Raw genomic sequence first — 18,033 nt, forward strand, 5'->3', positions numbered from 1 at the left:
GTAAACTGACCATACTTCAATTTAAAAAAAAAAAAAAGCAGAAAAAAAATCATTTACTGCCTTCTGAGAAAACAGGGGATTTGGTCAAAAACAACTGTTTTCTACTCACTTATTTTTCAGTTGTCGGAAATCTTTTTGCACATTGGCATGGATTTATAAAGGTTTGTTTTGTTTTGGTTTGATTTTTGGTTTTTTGGTTGTTTATTTTTTTACCCTTTAAATACTTCCTATTCTGTTTTCAAGATTTGGAGGTGGTTATAATTTTTGTGCACCAAAGAGGGCAGTCTTGTAATACTTTTTGACTTTTTGGTCCCTTTTTGTTTTCCCTTTTCAGCCACTATTTTTACAGACAAGAGCACTGGGTGTTAATGTTTTTAAGGTGAAGGTACAGCATCACTTAGGATATTTGGGTGCTATATTAATAAGATATGTTCTAGGAAATTTTTTCACCTCTATTTCATGTTGTATTGTTAAAACAGCAATTAAAATATCAATGCACTATTCTGGATTGTCTTAAAAATTCCTATTTCTTTTTTCCTGTTAGATACTATATTTCTTTATATGAAAAGTTATAAAAGAGCTGCTTGAATATAAATATAAAAGAAATACACTGTCAAGTTTGTAGAAAGGTATAAGTCAGAAAATTGCTAAAAAAAAAAAAGCATTTTTAAAGTTACAAAAAATAATCCCATGACACACAAAATTAAACCAAACATGCATTTGTGATTAGAAAATTTATTTTTGACCAACTGACTTTAGAATCATAGACAAATTTTAAAAATTAATTAAATTAATTAATTTTTTAAATTAATTTTTAAAATCGGGGTATTAGAAATTGAACCCAGGACGTCATGCATGCTAAGCATATGATCTACCACTGACCTATATGCAGTCCCCTAAAAGTTATTTTTTCAAAAACCATGAGGCATAATTTGCTGAAAATTAAGGCTCACTCATAAAAAATAATAAAATTATTCCAAAGTTCATAATAACCCCCAGTCTCACCACATTGTGACACATGAAAGAAAATGTGTAAAAACATATATAACTTTCTAAGTTGCTCCATGATACTTGTACAGAATTACCAATACATGAAAAGCCAATATTTGTTTTTAACAGGATCTTCTAAAGTGGGCTTGTGGTATAACCATACTTCCTATGACTTTTCCTCTTAATCAGTTGTTAACTTCTTAAAGGACCTCATCTTTTACTTCCTCATATGTTCATAGTCCTTATATAGAACTCTAAATGCACATTAATCAGTGTTTAGTACAGATCTGTTGAATAAATGTTAATCACACTTGTAATGCTTTTCCCTATTAATCAGAGGCCACATGTGTGACTCAAGTCATAAATATCACTGTCTGGTGTTCTGCTTCACTGTTGTCAGATATGACAGCATTAGCTAGTTAATCAGCTATAGTTTTTATATCAAAAGAGCCAAAGATTGAGAAAATAAATTGGTTGTTTTTGATATATATCAGCTTTATTGAAGTCCCTTGAGACCCTACAGAAAAGATTGGTAGATAGATATGAGGTATATGACTATATATTTAGTCATGTCTGAATGAATAAAAAACAATTGGGAATTTTACTGGACAGCTCTACCTATACATCTATATACATAATATTCTTACTGAATAAAAAGTATCTTTAGTACTGGGTCCAAAAATCATATTTCACATAACATTAAAAATGTTATAGGACATTCATGGGGAAGGTACAGCTAAATGGGAGAGCACATGCTTAGCATGCACAAGGTCCTGGGTTCAATCCCCAGTACCTCCATAAAAATAAATAAATAAAAACCTAATTATTTCTCCCCCCTAAAAAAAGACTGAGAAAGAAAGAAAGAAAGAAAGAGAAATAAGAGTTTTAAAAAATAAAATGTTATAGGACATTTTTATTATCTATTAATACAATAAATATAAGTTTATGAGTGTATAACTTTTAAGTTACTCCCCATTTTATGTATGATATATAATACTTTAAAAAACGTTCTGTAGTTTAACCTTCCATATTATGTAACATAATACCTCGAGCCATAGACATAGGTGTTAAAACATTTTTTGTTTTCTTCTGAAAATCTACAGAAAATTATGATAGAGGATACTATTACCTTGGAAATTATCCTTATATTATTGTATTTGCCTTGGACATAAATAATATTCTATTCAAATCCAAACTAAAAGATGAAACCAACTCTCTCTTTTTCTTAATGTTAACACTTTAATTTTAAATGTTTGGACTCTTACTTCCCTTATTGTGTAAGAATGACAAATGGTTGTTGTTGTTTTTTCTTTTTTTTTCTTGAGCCTCTCTCTAGTGACCTGGGCAGTTTGCATGATTTACCTGGAAACCACAGCCCCCCAGTCTCTGCCAGAACCTCCCATGTGGCTACTGTCCTCAGACAGCTCCTGGAGCTTGTGGATAAGCACTGGAATGGCTCCGGGTCCCTACTTCTCAACAAGAAGTTTCTTGGTGAGTGCATGCTCAGTTCCTGGAGAAGGGCTTGGATCTTGCTTTTGCTCTGTGTTCCAATAAAAAGCTCACTCAGCCTCCTTAACTTGCAGGGGAAATTGTTCTCATGATCACTTACCAATATTTCTCAGCAACACAAGTCTGCATTTTTCTCATAATTTTCTTCCCTGTTTGTTTTTATCAGCACTCTTCTCTCATGTACCAATTGTCTTGTCCCTCCTGTGACTTGTTTTTTGGTAGTCTTTGAGTAATATATAGAGTGATGAGATGTCAAATAAAGCATGGTCGTGTTAATGAATACAAAAGGATTTTATGATTCTTAGGAAAGTGCCAATAGTAAATGCAACAGAAATTGGGTTTGATCATCAGAGTTCTGAGAAGCCCGTTGAAACATTATGATTTGAAAAACTCAAATAACTAAATGACCTGGACTCTTTTTAGCACTTCTTTTTTAGGAACTTGGGGGAAAACAGTTTTGCAAATATTTCCCCCATGTGTTTATTTGTTGTGTAATGAAAGAAGAATTCAAGGAGCTTGTGGTGGTGGTAACGTTTAAGTAAAAACTGGAAACTAAAGTTGTTTGGGCTTAACTTTTTTTTTTTTTTTTTTAATTTCTAAAGGGACATGCAGGAGAAGTATTAGCCCAGTTAATTTCCTTCCCACATTGATCCTTTGCTCTTGTTTTGTAGGAAGTTATCCCCAGGAGCCACTCATCAGTGATCAGAGAATAGCATAGAGTATGCATTCATGAGGGTCTGCTGTTGTTTCTCCATAGATGTGGGACATAATTTTTTATCTCCATCATGAAAAGCCTCTTGCAGCCATTTAATCAATTCTTGTAAAAAGGGGATATTAGATTAACCCTTTTTGTCCTACAGAGCTCGTAGTTATCAACTAGGAATTCTGTGCTTTGGCTTTTAAGATTGGCCCGTGTGCCCAACCTGAATTTTTGGCAGGTCCTGCCCGAGATCTGCTTCTGACTTTGGTAGTCCCTGCTCCTTCTCAGCAGTGGTGTCGCTCACAATCTGAAGACACATCAAAAGCCTTCCGCAGGAGGGAGATGGAACTGAAGGAGGCTGGGCAGCTGGTTCCTAATGACATGGTATGCTGCTTTCATCTTCCTTTCCTACTCTTCCTTTACTAGAAAAAGATGGGGCAGCAAGACTAGAACAGCTCTTTGCCATAAAGATCACCATCACCATGAACACCTAGATATTTATGAACCAAAATAGAGAAAATTCAGTCTGCACAAATCAGGATCACAAAATTTGCAGGGACAACTTGGAGGTTTTGCAAGGATGACTCCCTAGTCCTAGTCCTAATCCAAAAATTCTAAGGAAAGACTTGAAATGGACAAAGAAAAAAAAGACCCTAGAATGAAAACATTTAGGACCCTGTTCTTGAAGGTTATGTTTTGATTCCAATGAGGAAAGTTAGATGTCTCTGGGATTGTCTTTCCTCCCTTCTGATGGAGCAGAGGGCCCTAAATCAGGGGCTGTTCCTAGAGCAACAGGCTACTGGCTCTGTCTGGGAGAGAGAGAACTGACTCATATCCTTAGAGTTTTTTCCCCCTTTTCTTCACATAAGAGGATTTTCAGACATCACGTTCAGTTTCTAGAAACTTCAGATAGGGGACTCAGAATGCTGGCCACTTGTCAGAACAACCACTTGTTCTGTAAGAGTAGTGGATAACTCACAGGAAAGATTGCAGTTCTATGTGATAAATTTGTTTGCTGCGCTTGAGCTACTTTACCGGTGCATTAAAATTCTAGAGAGAAAGTCAGAGAGATGCTGACCTCCATTTGAGGTGGGAAGCCCCATAAAAAAGACCACCAGGACCCCCAGGCAGGGCCACTACTCTCCTGACAGCACCATCTGGTTCCCTGGCCCAGCAGCTCTATCTCACTTTTTGCCTCTGAAACAGCTTACTTCTAGGAAAGTGGAACTTACCGCTAAAATTCTGTTGGTTCTCTAAGCTAACTCCTGATTGGTCCATTTGTAGTACTTCATGTGCATGGAACTCACTCCTGATTGGTTACTTCTTTCACTCCTGATTGGTCCATTTCCTTCACTCCTGATTGGTTATTTCTCTCCCTCCTGATAGGTCCATTTCTACAAAGCTTGTTGCTAATTAGTTAACTTTTGTTATACCTTATTTGCATATGATGTTGCAAAGTGTAAGCTGGCAGCCTATAAAAGCCTACATAAACCTACAGACAGGGTCCAGAGCTTGGAGCGTTAACCCCTCTGGGCCTGCTGGCATAATAAACCTGAGTTCTCCAACTCTCTGAGTGCTGCTTGGTCTCTTGCCTGGATCTAGGTTGCTGTCACAACTGAGCTGTAACACTGAACTGTAACACACTTTTCTGCAACACATTCAGTTTATCACCAAACAGAGGAAAGATTCCTTCAGTTTTTTAAAAGCACTCGTTAGAATTTCAGATTCTTAATGTGTTTGTATTTTGCTTTTTTTGGGGGTGTGTGGAATTAATTAGGTTTGTTTATTTATTTATTTAAATAGAGGTACTGGGGATTGAACCCAGGACCTCATGCATGCTAAGCACGCACTCTCCCACTGAGCTATACTCTCCCCTCTGTATTTTGTTTTCTAACCTAAAGGAAAGTTTGAAGCAAAAACTGGTCAGAGTACTGGAAGAAAACCTCATTTTGTCAGAAAAAATCCAGCAATTGGAGGAAGGTGCTACCACCTCAATAGTGAGTGGGCACAAGTCCCACACTTCTGGTAAGTTCAGGAAAGCAACATGTGGTACATCCCAAGACAACTGTTTGTTTATAGATGACCCAGTTAATAATCTTCATCATCCAGAGCTCACATGGCTTCCTAAATGGAAACAATAATTTGCCTCAGAGAGTTGTAATGCAGGTAGCTTAACTTACCAGATGTAACTCTTTTATCAGTGTAAAGCATTTACAAATGTTATTATTGTCATTATTTTGGGGAATGACACTTATTTTTTCTGATTATAGCAGAAGATGGTGTTCTTTTCAAAAAACTTGAAAAGTATAAGGAAAATATAACCCCACTACCCAGCAGTAACTACCATTAGTGTTTTTGGTATATTTTCTTTCACCATACCTTTATACATATATATTTAACTCAGAATAAAAATTTATGTCTTGATTTTTTTAAAAATAATTTACATACAACAAAATGTACACATTTTAAGTTTGATGACATTGACATATATATATGCACTCATTTAGTTCCATTCAATGAAAATACAGAACATTTCTGTTACTCTAGAAAGTTCCTTCAGACCCTTGTGCAGTTTCCCCTACTCTCTACCCTAGGCAATCTGATTTCTACAATCTATGTTAATAGCATAGGCATGTCCTATAACATCACACGAATATATCATATTTATTTAGTCCTCTATATAGTTGTTTTTAATGTTAGCTATTAAAAATAAAGCTGACATTATAACATTGTAAATAATTCTAAGATTTCCAAACATTCAAAAGACTTGAAATAGAAGGAAAGACCCTAGAGTGAAAATGCTTCTCTAAGATTCTCTTTCTTCTCTTCTGATGGAGCTGAGCCCCAATATTTATGCTATGATAAATAGTGCAGCTGTTAACATCTATGTATATAGACCTTTGTTTACATTTTAGACCATTTTCCTAGGAGACATTCCTAGAAGTAGAATTAATAGGTTAAAAGATGTGGACATTTTTGAGGCTTTTGTTACACATTGCCAAATCATTTCCAAGAAAGGTGATTTCAGTTTACACTCACATTGACAAAAAGTATGTATTTGAATGCTGTTTCATTCCACCCTTGCCAACACTGGGTTATTTATTTAATTTTTTCTATTATAGCAAGTGAAAATATCCCATTGAAGTCTTGATTTGTACTACTTTATTATTGGTATAGTTTAGGTAGATAAAGTCTATCCTTGACATTAATAAACTACCTCAGCACCACTAAACAAACATTATGGGTATTTGGATTTATATAAGAAATTTGACTTAGAAGTCAACATTGAATTTCCAGAGTTGAATCGCATCACTATCTGATACTTATAAGTCTGAATAATCAAGAATCAGTCTCCACTTACCTATGCTGAAAATAAACAGGTGTTTGTTCACAAGATACCTCCTTTCAGTCAGCTATGAGGCCCAGTACTCTACTGTGGATTACTGGTGATAAATACAGCTGTTGTAGCCCCGATTTCCACCTTCCAGAAACTTGCTACTCAAAATGTGAGCCACAGAACATTAGCATCACCTGGGAGCTTGTTATAGAATATTTGCCCTCACCTCAGACATACCGAATCAGAATCTTCTTTTTTTAGCAAGATCTCCAGGTGATTTGTAAATTTATTAAAGTTTAAGAAGCACTGTTCTAGAAGATTAACTTGCTTAGGACCAGAGTTCCTGTACTTTTGCCTATCTTGTTGCAGGCAGTGGTATCATATTTGGAAAACTAAGTATGAATGCCTTGGCCACAAATCCAGTTTCTGCAAGCACTCATTGAGTTACTACTATGTGCCTGACACAGTTCTAGATGTTTTCACATAGTCCATATGGAGTGAAGGACATACATTCAGGAACTAAAATGGCGAATACAGAGAGACCTAATATTTGTTGATTGCACAGATGTCTCACTGATTCCTTACAACAGTGCTGTGGGGCAGGGTTACTACCTCTAGTGAAACTCAGAAAAGTGGACTAACATGCAGTATTAAGTGGTTGAATTTTAATTCAGATATGTCTGTTGCTAAACCCCATATTCTTGCCACCATATCTGCTGTCTCCAAGGGAAGGAATGGTGAATGGAATGTGGAGGTGGGTGTAGTGGAGCCCCCAGTTCTTCAAGATGTCCACCTTACCACCCAAGCTCTGTTCAAAGACTAGCTGCTTGGAATCCTGCTCACTCCCTGGCTACTGTAATCTTTGTAGATGATCTCCTGTGCAAAAACCAACAGCTAAACATGCAAGTGGCTTACCTGAACCAGGAGCTTGCCCAGCTGAGAAAGCTGGAGGAGACAGTGGCCCTTCTCCACGAAAGTCAGAGGTAGGATTGGGTCTATCTAGCTAGCTTCTGGAAGCAGATGTTTACTTCCTTTATCTCCTTTGTTTTACTTGGCAAATTAATATCTATATATTTTTCAAATTAACTCTGTCCTGTGTGTAAACCACCTATATCCAGACCAGTTAGCTCAGGGATCAAAATAATATTTTCCAGAACACACTAGGAACTACTAAATATCTTTGCTGGCACTGTTGGGTTACAATACCTCAATAATAAGTAGTTTCTCACGGGATCCAACAGGACCCTTGTTTGGGTCAGCTAGCTTTCCTTGTTTATAATGTACTCCTAAAATCAGCCATCTTGCTCTTCTGGAAAATGCATACCTGCTATTGGTCACAGAAGAGACATCAAGAACACTTAGAGAAAGTAATAGGGAAAGAATTCAGTCTATGTGTGCTCTTCAGAGGAGCTTAATAACATTAACCTCTTCAAACACCAGTACCCTCAGGAGGCAGGCTAGACAAATCAGAAGAGGCCTCAAGACTATTGGCACATTTACAGAAGCCCTTGAAATTCTGATTTGCCAAACACCTTTACTAGGACTTTCAATGAAACGTAAATATAAGAACTCCGTTCCCAAACCTTCAACCCCAAACTTCACTTCCTGATTTTCCCTGGACTAGCCTCATAGTCAGAGGACTTGGCCTAGGCTCATTCTGGCTGGCTTAAAAAAAAAAAAAACCTTTTTATTATAATTATTTCAAATATATACAAAAGTAGAGTGACTAGCATAAATTCATGGTTCTCAAACTTGGATGTGTATCAGAATCACCTGAAAAACTTGTTGAGGAGCAGATTGCTGGTTCCACCCCAGAGTTTCTGATTCAGCAGATCTGGCCTGGGAACTGAGAATTTGCATTTCTAATAAGTTTCCAGGTGATGCTGTTGCTTCTGGCCTGGGGTCCACACTTTGAGAACATTAGGGTATATCTCTTTAGTGATGTACAAATTACTATATTTTAGAGTAACTTGAAATAATTCTTCTGTGTGTTATTAAACCATCAATTCAATATATGGGTTCAATTTGTTTTTGATTCATAGGGAATATTTTTATTATTTTGATTTAATCTTGTTTTACAATTATGTAAAACATATGTATTTATATGGTCCCAAAATCAGATCTATAAAATAAGATAAATTCAGACAAATCTATCTTCCTTACCTGTCTCCCCTATCCTTTCCTTCCCTCCCACTAGCCTTCCATTGCAGATTTGGGTGTGTATTTGTATTCCCCCTCTATTACATAAAAAGAGGCATAATGTTGTTTTAACATTTTACCTTAGAAATCATTTCACAGTGGTGTATAGAGTTAGTTCCCACTCTCATCTTTTTGTAGATGCATAGGACTCCATTGTGTACTTATTTAATTAGATGAACATCTAGGTTGACACTATTTTGCCATTACAAATAGTGCTGCAATGTATTGTATATGCATCTTTTTGCGGGGAGGGGAGCAGTCTCTGATACCCTCTAACTACGTGGTAATACAGAGTCCAAGAATACAGTCATGACTAGCACCATTAGTTTAATTGGAGAGACAGATAGATTAGAAGTAGAAATTAATATTTGGGGATAGAAATTGGAGGTCAGGCACCAGTCTCCCAGTGCCTCTACTTACCTCATCAGGAAAGTGCTTTGGAAAGAATAGAACAATCACTATATAAAATGTGAACTATGTTATTGCTGCAGTCAGTCTGGAACATAATCAAACAGAACTGTAATGAATAAACTGTAGGCCTGCTTTTAAAATAACCCACTCATAAATCGGAGAAGTCTTTCTATTTAAAGATGTTACTTCATTTTACATTTATCTTTAGCAAATGTTTCAGGTCTGAATGGCATCTACTTTGCTTTTATGACTTTGTGATCGTCTTTTCCCCCCATGCCTCAGATCCCTGGTGGTAACTAATGAGTATCTGCTGCAGCAGCTGAATAAAGAGCAAAAAGGTCATTCTGGGAAAGCACTTCTGCCTCCTGCGAAGAGTCATCATTTGGGGAGATCATCGCCCTTTGGGAAAAGCACGCTGTCTTCCTCCTCACCAGTGGCACATGATACGGGTCAGTATCTAATACAGAATGTTTCAGGCTCCGTCCCAGAGCCTAGTCTATGGAGCTAGCACTGAACACCTTCTTTGCAGCTTTCCTCTCAGCTTTGGGGGGTGCTCAGTATCATTGCCATTTGTATGGTGGTATTTTCTCACAAGATTAAGAAAAAAAAATATTATTTTGATTACATTATCTTGGTCCTGTTTATTTCTCTTTTTAATCTCCTCCCATCAAGTCATTCTTTCCTCTGCACACATAAATAGTTGGCACTTAGTCCTAGGCATTATATCACATAGAAATATTTGGCTGAAAATGTCAAAAAGGAAAAAACACTAGATACTTTTCCCAAGTGTCATTTGAAACTGTGTAGTAGGAAAATTTAAAAAAGAGCATCCATGGCCAGGTATGTTTTTTGTTAGAAGAAATTTCAGAGAATCTCTATTGATTGGTTCATCAAACATGTTTTGAGTTTCCTCTCACCACAGAGAAAAATTGACAAGGTCTAGTGTCTGTCCTGGAGCAGCCAGCAGTTTAGGTGGGGAGAAAAGCAAAAACTAATGTGATGGAGCTCAAAGCTTAGCACTGGTACCAAAGGACTAAATAAAAGCCTAGCAGTGCCCTGGAAAGAGACAGTGGGTAATTCCTAATCTGGGGAATTGGAGAAGGTGTCAGTGAGGGCTTGTTTGAGTGGAAGTTTGCAGAATGAGTACAATGGTAGCAGGTAGACGGGGTGCAGAGCCTCTCAGGCCAAGAGTGCAGAGTAGACGTCTGGGGCCGCCAGAGGGCTCACAGGGCAGGGAAGATGTATGGCATGGTACCATGAGAGTATATAACTGGGGAACCTGTCCTAGCTTGGGAGGGAGGTGTGATATCAGGAAAATGCCCCCTAAAGAAATGAGCTTTCAACTGAGACCTGAAGAATTGACTAGGTCACCAGGCAAAGCACAGGACCCAGGGCAGAGGTAATGGCGAGAGCTGCAGAGAGAAATGACATAAGCAAAGGCCATGAAATGGGAAGGAGCACAGTCCATTCAGGGAACAGGCCTGAGAGGAGATACGCAGGAGCCAGGTTTTGTAGCTCCTTAAAGATTTTAGATTGGGAAGGCAAAGGGTAGCAGATTTGTGTTTGAGAGGCTTTCTCTGTAAGAATAATGGATTGACTGCCACGTGGAGTAGGGGAGGACCAGAGAGGAGCTAGAGAGATGAGAGAGAAGACTGGCGCAGTCCAGACCAGAGGTGCAGCTTCTGAATGTCAGCTTTGGGCTCAGCATCCATTTCACACGAGTACCTTGTATTTCAGACTGAGGCACAATCTTTCCTTTAATCCTGATTGATTAGGCATTTAAAAATCAATGGGAAAAGATAATGAAAGTGGCTCTAGGTATGTTTCTGCTTCAAGGTCGCCCAGATTAGCTCAGTGTTTCTGGAAAGCTATAGAGGGTGAAGGACTGTTGACCTAATGCCATGTTATACTTCTCTTCATCTTCAGGGTCATGTCAGAGAGGCAGGTGGAAAGATTAGACATTTATTTGCTCCCCTGACCCAAGTGCTGTGCAGGGTAGGAGAGCTATTGCCATAATAATGAGACATGAAGATCACAATATCACACATCTCTTAAGTTACAAATAAAATCTGCAGATCTCTCGATTTTATGTGGGTTCCCAAAAGGAGCACATAATAGAGGAACCGTAAGTTTCTTTGAGCTGTATGGCTCTGAGGGAGCTAGACTGAGCTCGTGTTCTGTGGAAGTGTCAGTAAGTAAGTGTAGTAAGCCCCCCTTCCCACTCTCCTGGGCCTGTCTTGGCCCCATTGAGAGGCCTCCACAGAGCCTAAGCCTTGCCTAGTTAGGATAGCCTCGGCCAGTAGTATTGCAGCCCTGCATTGTCATATTTCATGGTCCCAGCCCAGTGCACAGGCCAACTTTCTGGACAGACGACAGCAGGGTTGGGGAGGTGGGGGCAGGGGTAACACACTTCTTTCTACAACCCAGCCCTCCTTTCCTTCCCCTATGTATATGTGCTGCCGAAGTGAGCACCCTTCCTTCACCTATGAACATCTGATAATGCTAGCCCAGAACCTATTCAGGGTACTTCTAAGGAAGACCAAAGAGTCTGACCCAGATCAAGTCACTTTCTACCCTGTTTTCTATTGTCACTAAAGGAGCTGGTCCTGCCGCAGGCTAGGCACCTCTCTAGGGTTGCTGGCCACTCCTGCGGAAAGCAACTGTGCTTCTGATTTTCCCTATGTGGCTCTTGGTCCAGAGGGGTAGGGATTGGTGGCATCAAGGGAAGGACCAAAGAATTGTTGCCCTGTGGGCCAAGCAGGCTCAACATGAAGGCAGGAGAAGGCCCCCAAAGTAGAAAATAAGTGAGAGGAATTCCTCACCCTAGGCCTGGCACTATTGGGAGAAAGAAGGAAACAAGGCTGGGATGGAGACTCAGGGAAGTTCTGTGCCCAAAGGAGAGGCAGGGCCACTCTGACAGTTTGGCCTTCCCACCAGCTATACGTAAAGGGTTTTAATGGCTCTATCTCACAGATCCTAACCTTTCTTCCTTGCCCTCCTGGCTTCGCTAGCAAGGATACCCAAAGCTTTCCACCATGAAGAGGGTGGAGCAGAGATAACTCAATGGCTGAAGTGGCATTGTTTGGTCAGTCGCTGCCATGTACCAGATTCTGCTGGACCAAGGGTCTTCCTGAACCTGGGGCGGCAGAGGGCGGGGGGGTGTTGATTTCCCTTAGGCTCCATAACCACTTTTCAAGAAGTGGGAGCTTTACTCCTGCAAGGTGGAGTTTCAGGACTGAGCCAGTTCTCTCTATGGGCTCCTTTAAGCCACATTGCCAATCATAGGAGGGGCCAAGCTGCTGCTCCCTTACACATTGGATGGTAATCTCACCTGCAGCTTAATAGCCTGGAGCAGACCAATTTGCAATATAGTTAAATTATTTTCACTATGAGGATATTTTAGTATTGCAAGCCAGAAGGATTTAGGTTTTACTCTTATTATGCTCATTTAAATAAACTTGCAATTCAAACAAATCCCCCAAGGCTGGAGGAGATATTCCTCTTAACTATTTGCTGGTGGGAGAGGTAGAGCTCTCTGAAACCCTTCCTGAGCAATGCAAGGTCAGCAGAGTCAGAAGGAGCCACAGATGTCAGCCATTAGGCAAGATTCTGCTGTGGCCAGGTGCTGATCTCCACCCTCTAATTCCCACTTCACCTCCCCAGAGTCTTAATCCCAAGCCACACTACCCCTCTATACCCCCACTCCAAGTGACATTGGGCTCAAGGGACTCTGCGGCAAGAACATCTTAGAACAGCTCATGGGATGAGGGAATAAACAATTGTATTGCTTTACTTTGTTATCTTGGTCTGGAAAAATATATATTTGTAAGTATGTGCCCTTTAAGCCTTTCCTAACACTCTTGAGAGCTGTTCTCTCCTGGGCAGTCCCTAAGTCCCATCCAGACCACTTGTCAGCAGGAAGGAAGGAGAGTTGGCCCCAAAGCCTTAGGCTTGGCAATAGCCCTGGCCTAATATCAGGAGCCTCAGGGGGAGAAAATGTTGATCTGGAGACTCCCAGGAGTCCTCAGGACCATAGAGAGAGGCCCCCATCCTCCTCCCAACCTAGGATGATGAACAGATGGGAGGGAATCGGCAAGAAGAGGGAGGGCCTGTCCCTGTTGGACATCCTGCTCACCTGTCAAAGGCTGGTTTTGGGTGCCAGGCTACCCAGCCTCATTTTTGGAAGTCAGTATTGGGTCTTGCTGTGATAGAAAGAGCCTGGCCAGGGAGGCAAGAGGCATGGTTCTGGTTTCTATTCTGCAGAAGCCTCTTCACTCTTTGGGCCTGAGTTTCCTTGGCTATAAAATTGGGAATTGGACTATCTACTGTCTAAAGTTCCTTCCTGGTTCTGCATTTTCTGATATTCTGAGATGCAGCCCAAAATGATGTGCCTTGGTAGCCCTCTGGAGTGGGGACCTGTCAGCAAGCTTAGAGTTGAGGCCTGGCACTCGGCTCCATCAATGCTTAGCCCAGGCCAAATTTGCTGTCTCATCCATCCCCCTGCTGTGAAAGCAGAGAGGCTGAGGCCCTAATTGCAGGAAAGCAAGCTATAACGTTGGGACTGTGGGTCAGGGCTGAAGTAAAAGGTTTTTGATTTCCCTGTGGAGCACCCTCAGGCAGTCTGGCTCTGTGTTAATGGAAGGGGCCTGGTGTGTGTCTTTTTCTAGGCAGGGTTGAAGAATCAGCAGGATGTGAATGTCATTAGTCCTGTTGTCATATACCTGACCAGGCCATATTGGTACAAAAGGTGTCTTTATTGAGGTCTGGGTAAGAATTAGGCACTTGGCCAGAGCAGCAGCTTAAATATGAGGCAAGCAGGCAGCGGTTAGCCATGCCCAGGGCTAGGTTGTCGTGGTGAGGCTATAGGCACAGACTCTCCCCCAGATGGACAGAACTCAGGAAGGAAAGAGAAAGGGGAAGGGGACACAGAGCAGTCTGAGTCAGAGGTCTGGTGGGCTGGCCCCATGGGGCTGGGCAGGAAGCGCTGGGTGGCAGGTCCAGCAAGGAGAGGACTGGGCTCTCTTGCTCCATGTGCCCCTTAGGCCCATGCCTGAGCCTCTGGCAGGGGCATCCACGCTGGAGGGCCTTCCCAGGCCTCACTTCTTCACCTTGGCATCATAGGTGCCTGCATTCTTATAGGCACTCACATAGCCACTGTCATCCAGGATGTCCTGCCGCCCAGCAATGCCCTTTCCTTTGCCGCTCTCATCGAAGCGTTCCTTGTGGGAGCCCGTGTACTTGCTGGTGTCGGTCAGCCGTTCCACAGCACCCCCTGTTTTTGCTTTCTGTTTGGACAGAGTTCCCCCAGGGGTACTAGATTAGAGAGCCCAGCCCTTCCAACCCCAGCCGAGATTCCCCACATCCCCTTCAGTGTCCACCCAAGACCAGCAGGGCACTTACAGTGACGCCCACATTGGCTGGTTCCTTGCCTGCCACCAGCTGGCAGATGGCTTCGAAGGCCTCCTCCTTGCTCTTCCCCTTGAATCGCTTGGTTGCCAGCTCTTCTAGGGCCTTCTTGAACTCCTCGTAATTGATGACCCGGGCAGACTTCCCCCTGCCAGGTATGTGGGCACCATGAGTTTTCCCCCTTTTCCTCATCCTCCCTGGTTCCATTCCCCCCACCCAATTCCCTTTCTGGGAACATCAAAAACAGAGACTGCCTGGGGCTTACTTGACTTTGGAGAAGACGATGTCCACATCAGTCCCTGTCACGACCTTTCCATCAGCCACCTTGCAGTCCTTGCACAGCTTGGCCCAGTTCTTGCCATTCATCTCTTGCCCACTGGCCTTGGGGTCACCATGGATGGCAAACTTGCGGAAGCTTTCCTCCAGCCCAGCCACATCTGTGCTTGCTGCCATGCCACCCTGTAGGTACCCATCTTGGTCACCTTCCAGCCAAGCTCCACTCCCCTCTCCCCAAGGCACTGAACATCAATGCCTCTACCTCAAAACCTACAAGATCAAACTTGTGGGCACTTGTGCCACATACCCTCAGAGCTGGAGATGGAGCTGCCTAGGGAGAGGGGCCAGAAACCAGTGTCTGACGGGGTCCCAGAGCTGTGAGGAAGAGCCCCAAGAAGAAAGGTCCTGTCACTTAATGCCAGCGTGGCTCTGAGTAGAGTTCAGAGATGAAATCATGATGCTCACACCAGGCTGGGAACAGAGTGGCACTGTCCTGAAAGACTATAAGGGCAGCAGCTGGGGCCATGGTTTTGTCTGGCCCTGTCACAAGGCCTGCTTGGGTGGAAGTGAGGGTGTCAGAGCAGGCCCCTCCCTGGGAATTCCATGCCAAGATGGGTCAGGACCAGGCCAGGCTTATGGTTGGGCAGGTATTTAATGAGGACAGTGTGTCTGTCAGGGTCATGAGGACCCAGCAAGACCTAGTCCAGGCTGAGAAGGGAGACAGAGCATGGGCAGGGGTGCATGCCCTAGGCAGGGGTGCAGCTGGCCTAGCCAGGACCTTGTTACTATTTGCTGTTAAACAAAAACATGAGGGGAGGGGGAACTTGGGGCTGGCCTGGCCACAGTTTGTGAAGCCTGGAGACAGTTGCTAAGGGAGGGTGGTGCTGCTTGGAGAATGTTGCTAAGGGCTGGATGGTGTCAAGGCGGCTCAGGGAGAAGCTCCCAGTGCTGCTGGGCTGGGCTGGGCTAGAGAACAGGGGCTCACGGGTGAGGCACCAGCACTCCCAGTGCCTGGGGTACAACCGTGGCTTCCTGGCCCCTTGCCACCCATTGGGGCTGTAACCTCCCAGTTTATGGAGTTTAGGAAGATTAGGAGATTGGGAGACTAGCCTGGGTCGGGGCTGTAGAGTTATGAGCCCCCAGAGGCATGTTGTTAGTAAATGGCCTTGGCCCTGTAATCCTCACACCTTCTCTCTGCACTGAAGCACACTTTCCGTGTCTGCACCTTTAGCCCTCCATGCAAGCCTCCTGGCCACACCCTGAACACCACCACACCAGTCCACACTCCCACAGCTGTATACACTCAGCACTGGCCCTCCATACCCTCAGCCTTATTCTCTCTGACCACAACCTTAACCCAGTCCTCAGATCACCCTGACCACACCAGCCCTGTACTGAAGTGCCCCCCTCTCCCACAGCCCCTACTACAGTCCCCTGACCACACCCACAGCTCTGGGACTGAGGGCCTGGACCATTCCCTCAGCATCTACCTCCGACACAATATAGTAACAGCCCTGTGCCAAGCCCCCCCCCCCCATAATACCCTCAGCCCTGCACTAAATGGTCTTCCTCACATTTTCCCACAGCCCCCATTGCAGTCTCCTGCCCACACCCTCAGCTCTGCATTGAAACTCCCTCCATGTAACACAGCCTGGTACTGAGGCCTCCCTGACCACACCCTCAGCCCTGCACCTCAGCCACCTCCATCTTTACACCAGAAGCCCTGGGACTGGGTTGCTCTGTCCACACACCCACATCCTTACTGAGACCCTTAACCAGAGCCTCACAACTCACCCTCTCTCCACACCCCTGTAGCCCCTGACCATATCCTCACAACCCACCTTGTCCTCATACCCATAGGCTTGCATTTCCAAATTCCTACATACTATATTGACACACCCCTGTGTTGAGACCCCCTTAGCACACCCACCTCCTCTACTGCAGCCTCCTGACCACACCCTGAATTGTGTCCTCAGCAACTATCTTCCACCTCTGCCTATTATACTAGGGCCTCCAGTGACCACACCTGGGTGCCTGCCTGCATTCCCCTTTTCCACTACTACTGGGCTTAACACTGAAAACCCTCCAGTGGTGACCATAGTCACCTATCCCTAAGTTGCAGTTTCTGGGACTGGGGACACCCACAGCTCCTACATTGCAGCAACTCTGTGGGCCAACAATCCCTTCCAAATGGCACTCCTCTTTCCCTACACTGCAGTCTCCCACCAGGAACCCAGAGGAGACCAGCACTTGGCTCATCAAGGGTAAAGTTGAGGGAAGCTTGAGTGCCACAGGATGCTTGTCCCAGGGGCCTAGCAGGACCCTGCACCAGTGCTCACTCCTGTCCGTGGAAAGATGGATTCTTGGTAATTTAGGGCTGATCATGTGGCACCAAGTTGCAGGCCCTAGTCCCAGGGGTCTGCAGGCTAAGCTCGCTCCCACAGGGACAGCTGGAGTCATCAATCAGCGTGGGGGTGGGGGTGGAACACTTGGGCCCGGGGCAGGGCCGCTCAGCTGGTGTCCTTAGCTCGGTACCGTCCGGGGTTAAGACCCCTTCCAGGCCGCTCAAACCCCTCCCCACCCCACCCTTCCCCACCCAACCCCTTTCCCTTCCCCTTCCCCACCCAACCCCTTTCCCTTCCCTTCCCCTTCCCCTTCCCCTTCCCCTTCCCCTTCTTATCGTGCAGAAAACTGATTAGGGTGGTCGGTGCCGGGGTCTCCTACCGGCTTGTACCTTGTGGCTGCTCCTGCAGTGCGCGTTCGGTGAACAGAAGGACGCAAGAATGGACCGACGGACGCGGGAGACTGGGCGGCTCCGCAGCTCTGCTCCCTGCCGGCTCTGGGGCGGGACTGCAGCCCGGGCGGATCCGCCGTATTATCCCTTGTTTCTCAGTCTCCATGGAGACGGCGAGTCCCACCCCCGTGGCTGTCTCAGCGGGAGAGTGACCAAGGTCACGCAGGCTCCACCCACCCGACACCGCCCTCTCGGCGCTTTACGGGGTTGGAGCTGCTGAGATAGCCTCATCCCGCTGCTCCCGGGGCAGCTCCCTAGCCTTTTTGGTCGGGGAGCCCAGACCCCTACAATTCCGGACGTCCTCGGATGGCCCCCATTCTAGGCTCCAACCAAAGTTAAAAGCTGGTCCCCACCTCCAGGGGCAATCCAAACCGATGGCCTTTTGGGAAGCGGGGATGCAGAGGAGCAGGA

General features: G+C 44.1%; 2 protein-coding genes across 5 annotated transcripts in view; one reads left to right on the forward strand and one right to left on the reverse strand.

The window, feature by feature from the left end:
- The window catches only part of LRRC36 (leucine rich repeat containing 36), a 48,406-nt gene extending 38,650 nt beyond the window's left edge, over window positions 1-9,756 (forward strand). For all 3 annotated transcript variants that reach the window (XM_032486523.1, XM_032486524.1, XM_006180624.2), the window contains exons 10-14: window positions 2,316-2,481; window positions 3,438-3,583; window positions 5,101-5,224; window positions 7,405-7,519; window positions 9,429-9,756. In XM_032486523.1, coding sequence (XP_032342414.1) covers window positions 2,316-2,481; window positions 3,438-3,583; window positions 5,101-5,224; window positions 7,405-7,519; window positions 9,429-9,654 — 777 coding nt within the window. In that variant the 3' untranslated portion in view covers window positions 9,655-9,756. The remainder of the gene's footprint in view (window positions 1-2,315; window positions 2,482-3,437; window positions 3,584-5,100; window positions 5,225-7,404; window positions 7,520-9,428) is intronic.
- Window positions 9,757-13,879: 4,123 nt separating this feature from the next.
- On the reverse strand, window positions 13,880-17,718 carry TPPP3 (tubulin polymerization promoting protein family member 3). Of its 2 annotated transcripts, none has more exons than XM_032486549.1 (4): window positions 17,563-17,718; window positions 14,818-15,011; window positions 14,547-14,700; window positions 13,880-14,431 (listed from the first exon to the last, which is right to left on the reverse strand). In XM_032486549.1, the coding sequence occupies exons 2-4, from the start codon at window positions 15,003-15,005 to the stop codon at window positions 14,243-14,245; spliced, it is 531 nt and encodes a 176-aa protein (XP_032342440.1). In that variant the 5' UTR covers window positions 15,006-15,011; window positions 17,563-17,718; the 3' UTR covers window positions 13,880-14,242. The 2 variants fall into 2 exon arrangements, with proteins under 2 accessions (XP_032342440.1, XP_032342441.1); XM_032486550.1 differs by having other exon boundaries at window positions 17,553-17,694.
- Window positions 17,719-18,033: the final 315 nt, after the last annotated feature.

Source organism: Camelus ferus, chromosome 9, assembly GCF_009834535.1.
Source record: "Camelus ferus isolate YT-003-E chromosome 9, BCGSAC_Cfer_1.0, whole genome shotgun sequence".
Lineage (NCBI taxonomy): Eukaryota > Metazoa > Chordata > Mammalia > Artiodactyla > Camelidae > Camelus > Camelus ferus.

What these genes read in the sequence shown, in the direction of transcription:
- TPPP3 (XM_032486549.1), bottom strand. Translation starts at nt 15,005, where the DNA reads ATGGCAGCAAGCACAGATGTGGCTGGGCTGGAGGAAAGCTTCCGCAAG. An exon ending in ATCGTCTTCTCCAAAGTCAA is followed by an intron (nt 14,701 to 14,817) that starts GTAAGCCCCAGG and finishes CATACCTGGCAG; the next exon opens with GGGGAAGTCTGCCCGGGTCA. An exon ending in CAGCCAATGTGGGCGTCACT is followed by an intron (nt 14,432 to 14,546) that starts GTAAGTGCCCTG and finishes CTGTCCAAACAG; the next exon opens with AAAGCAAAAACAGGGGGTGC.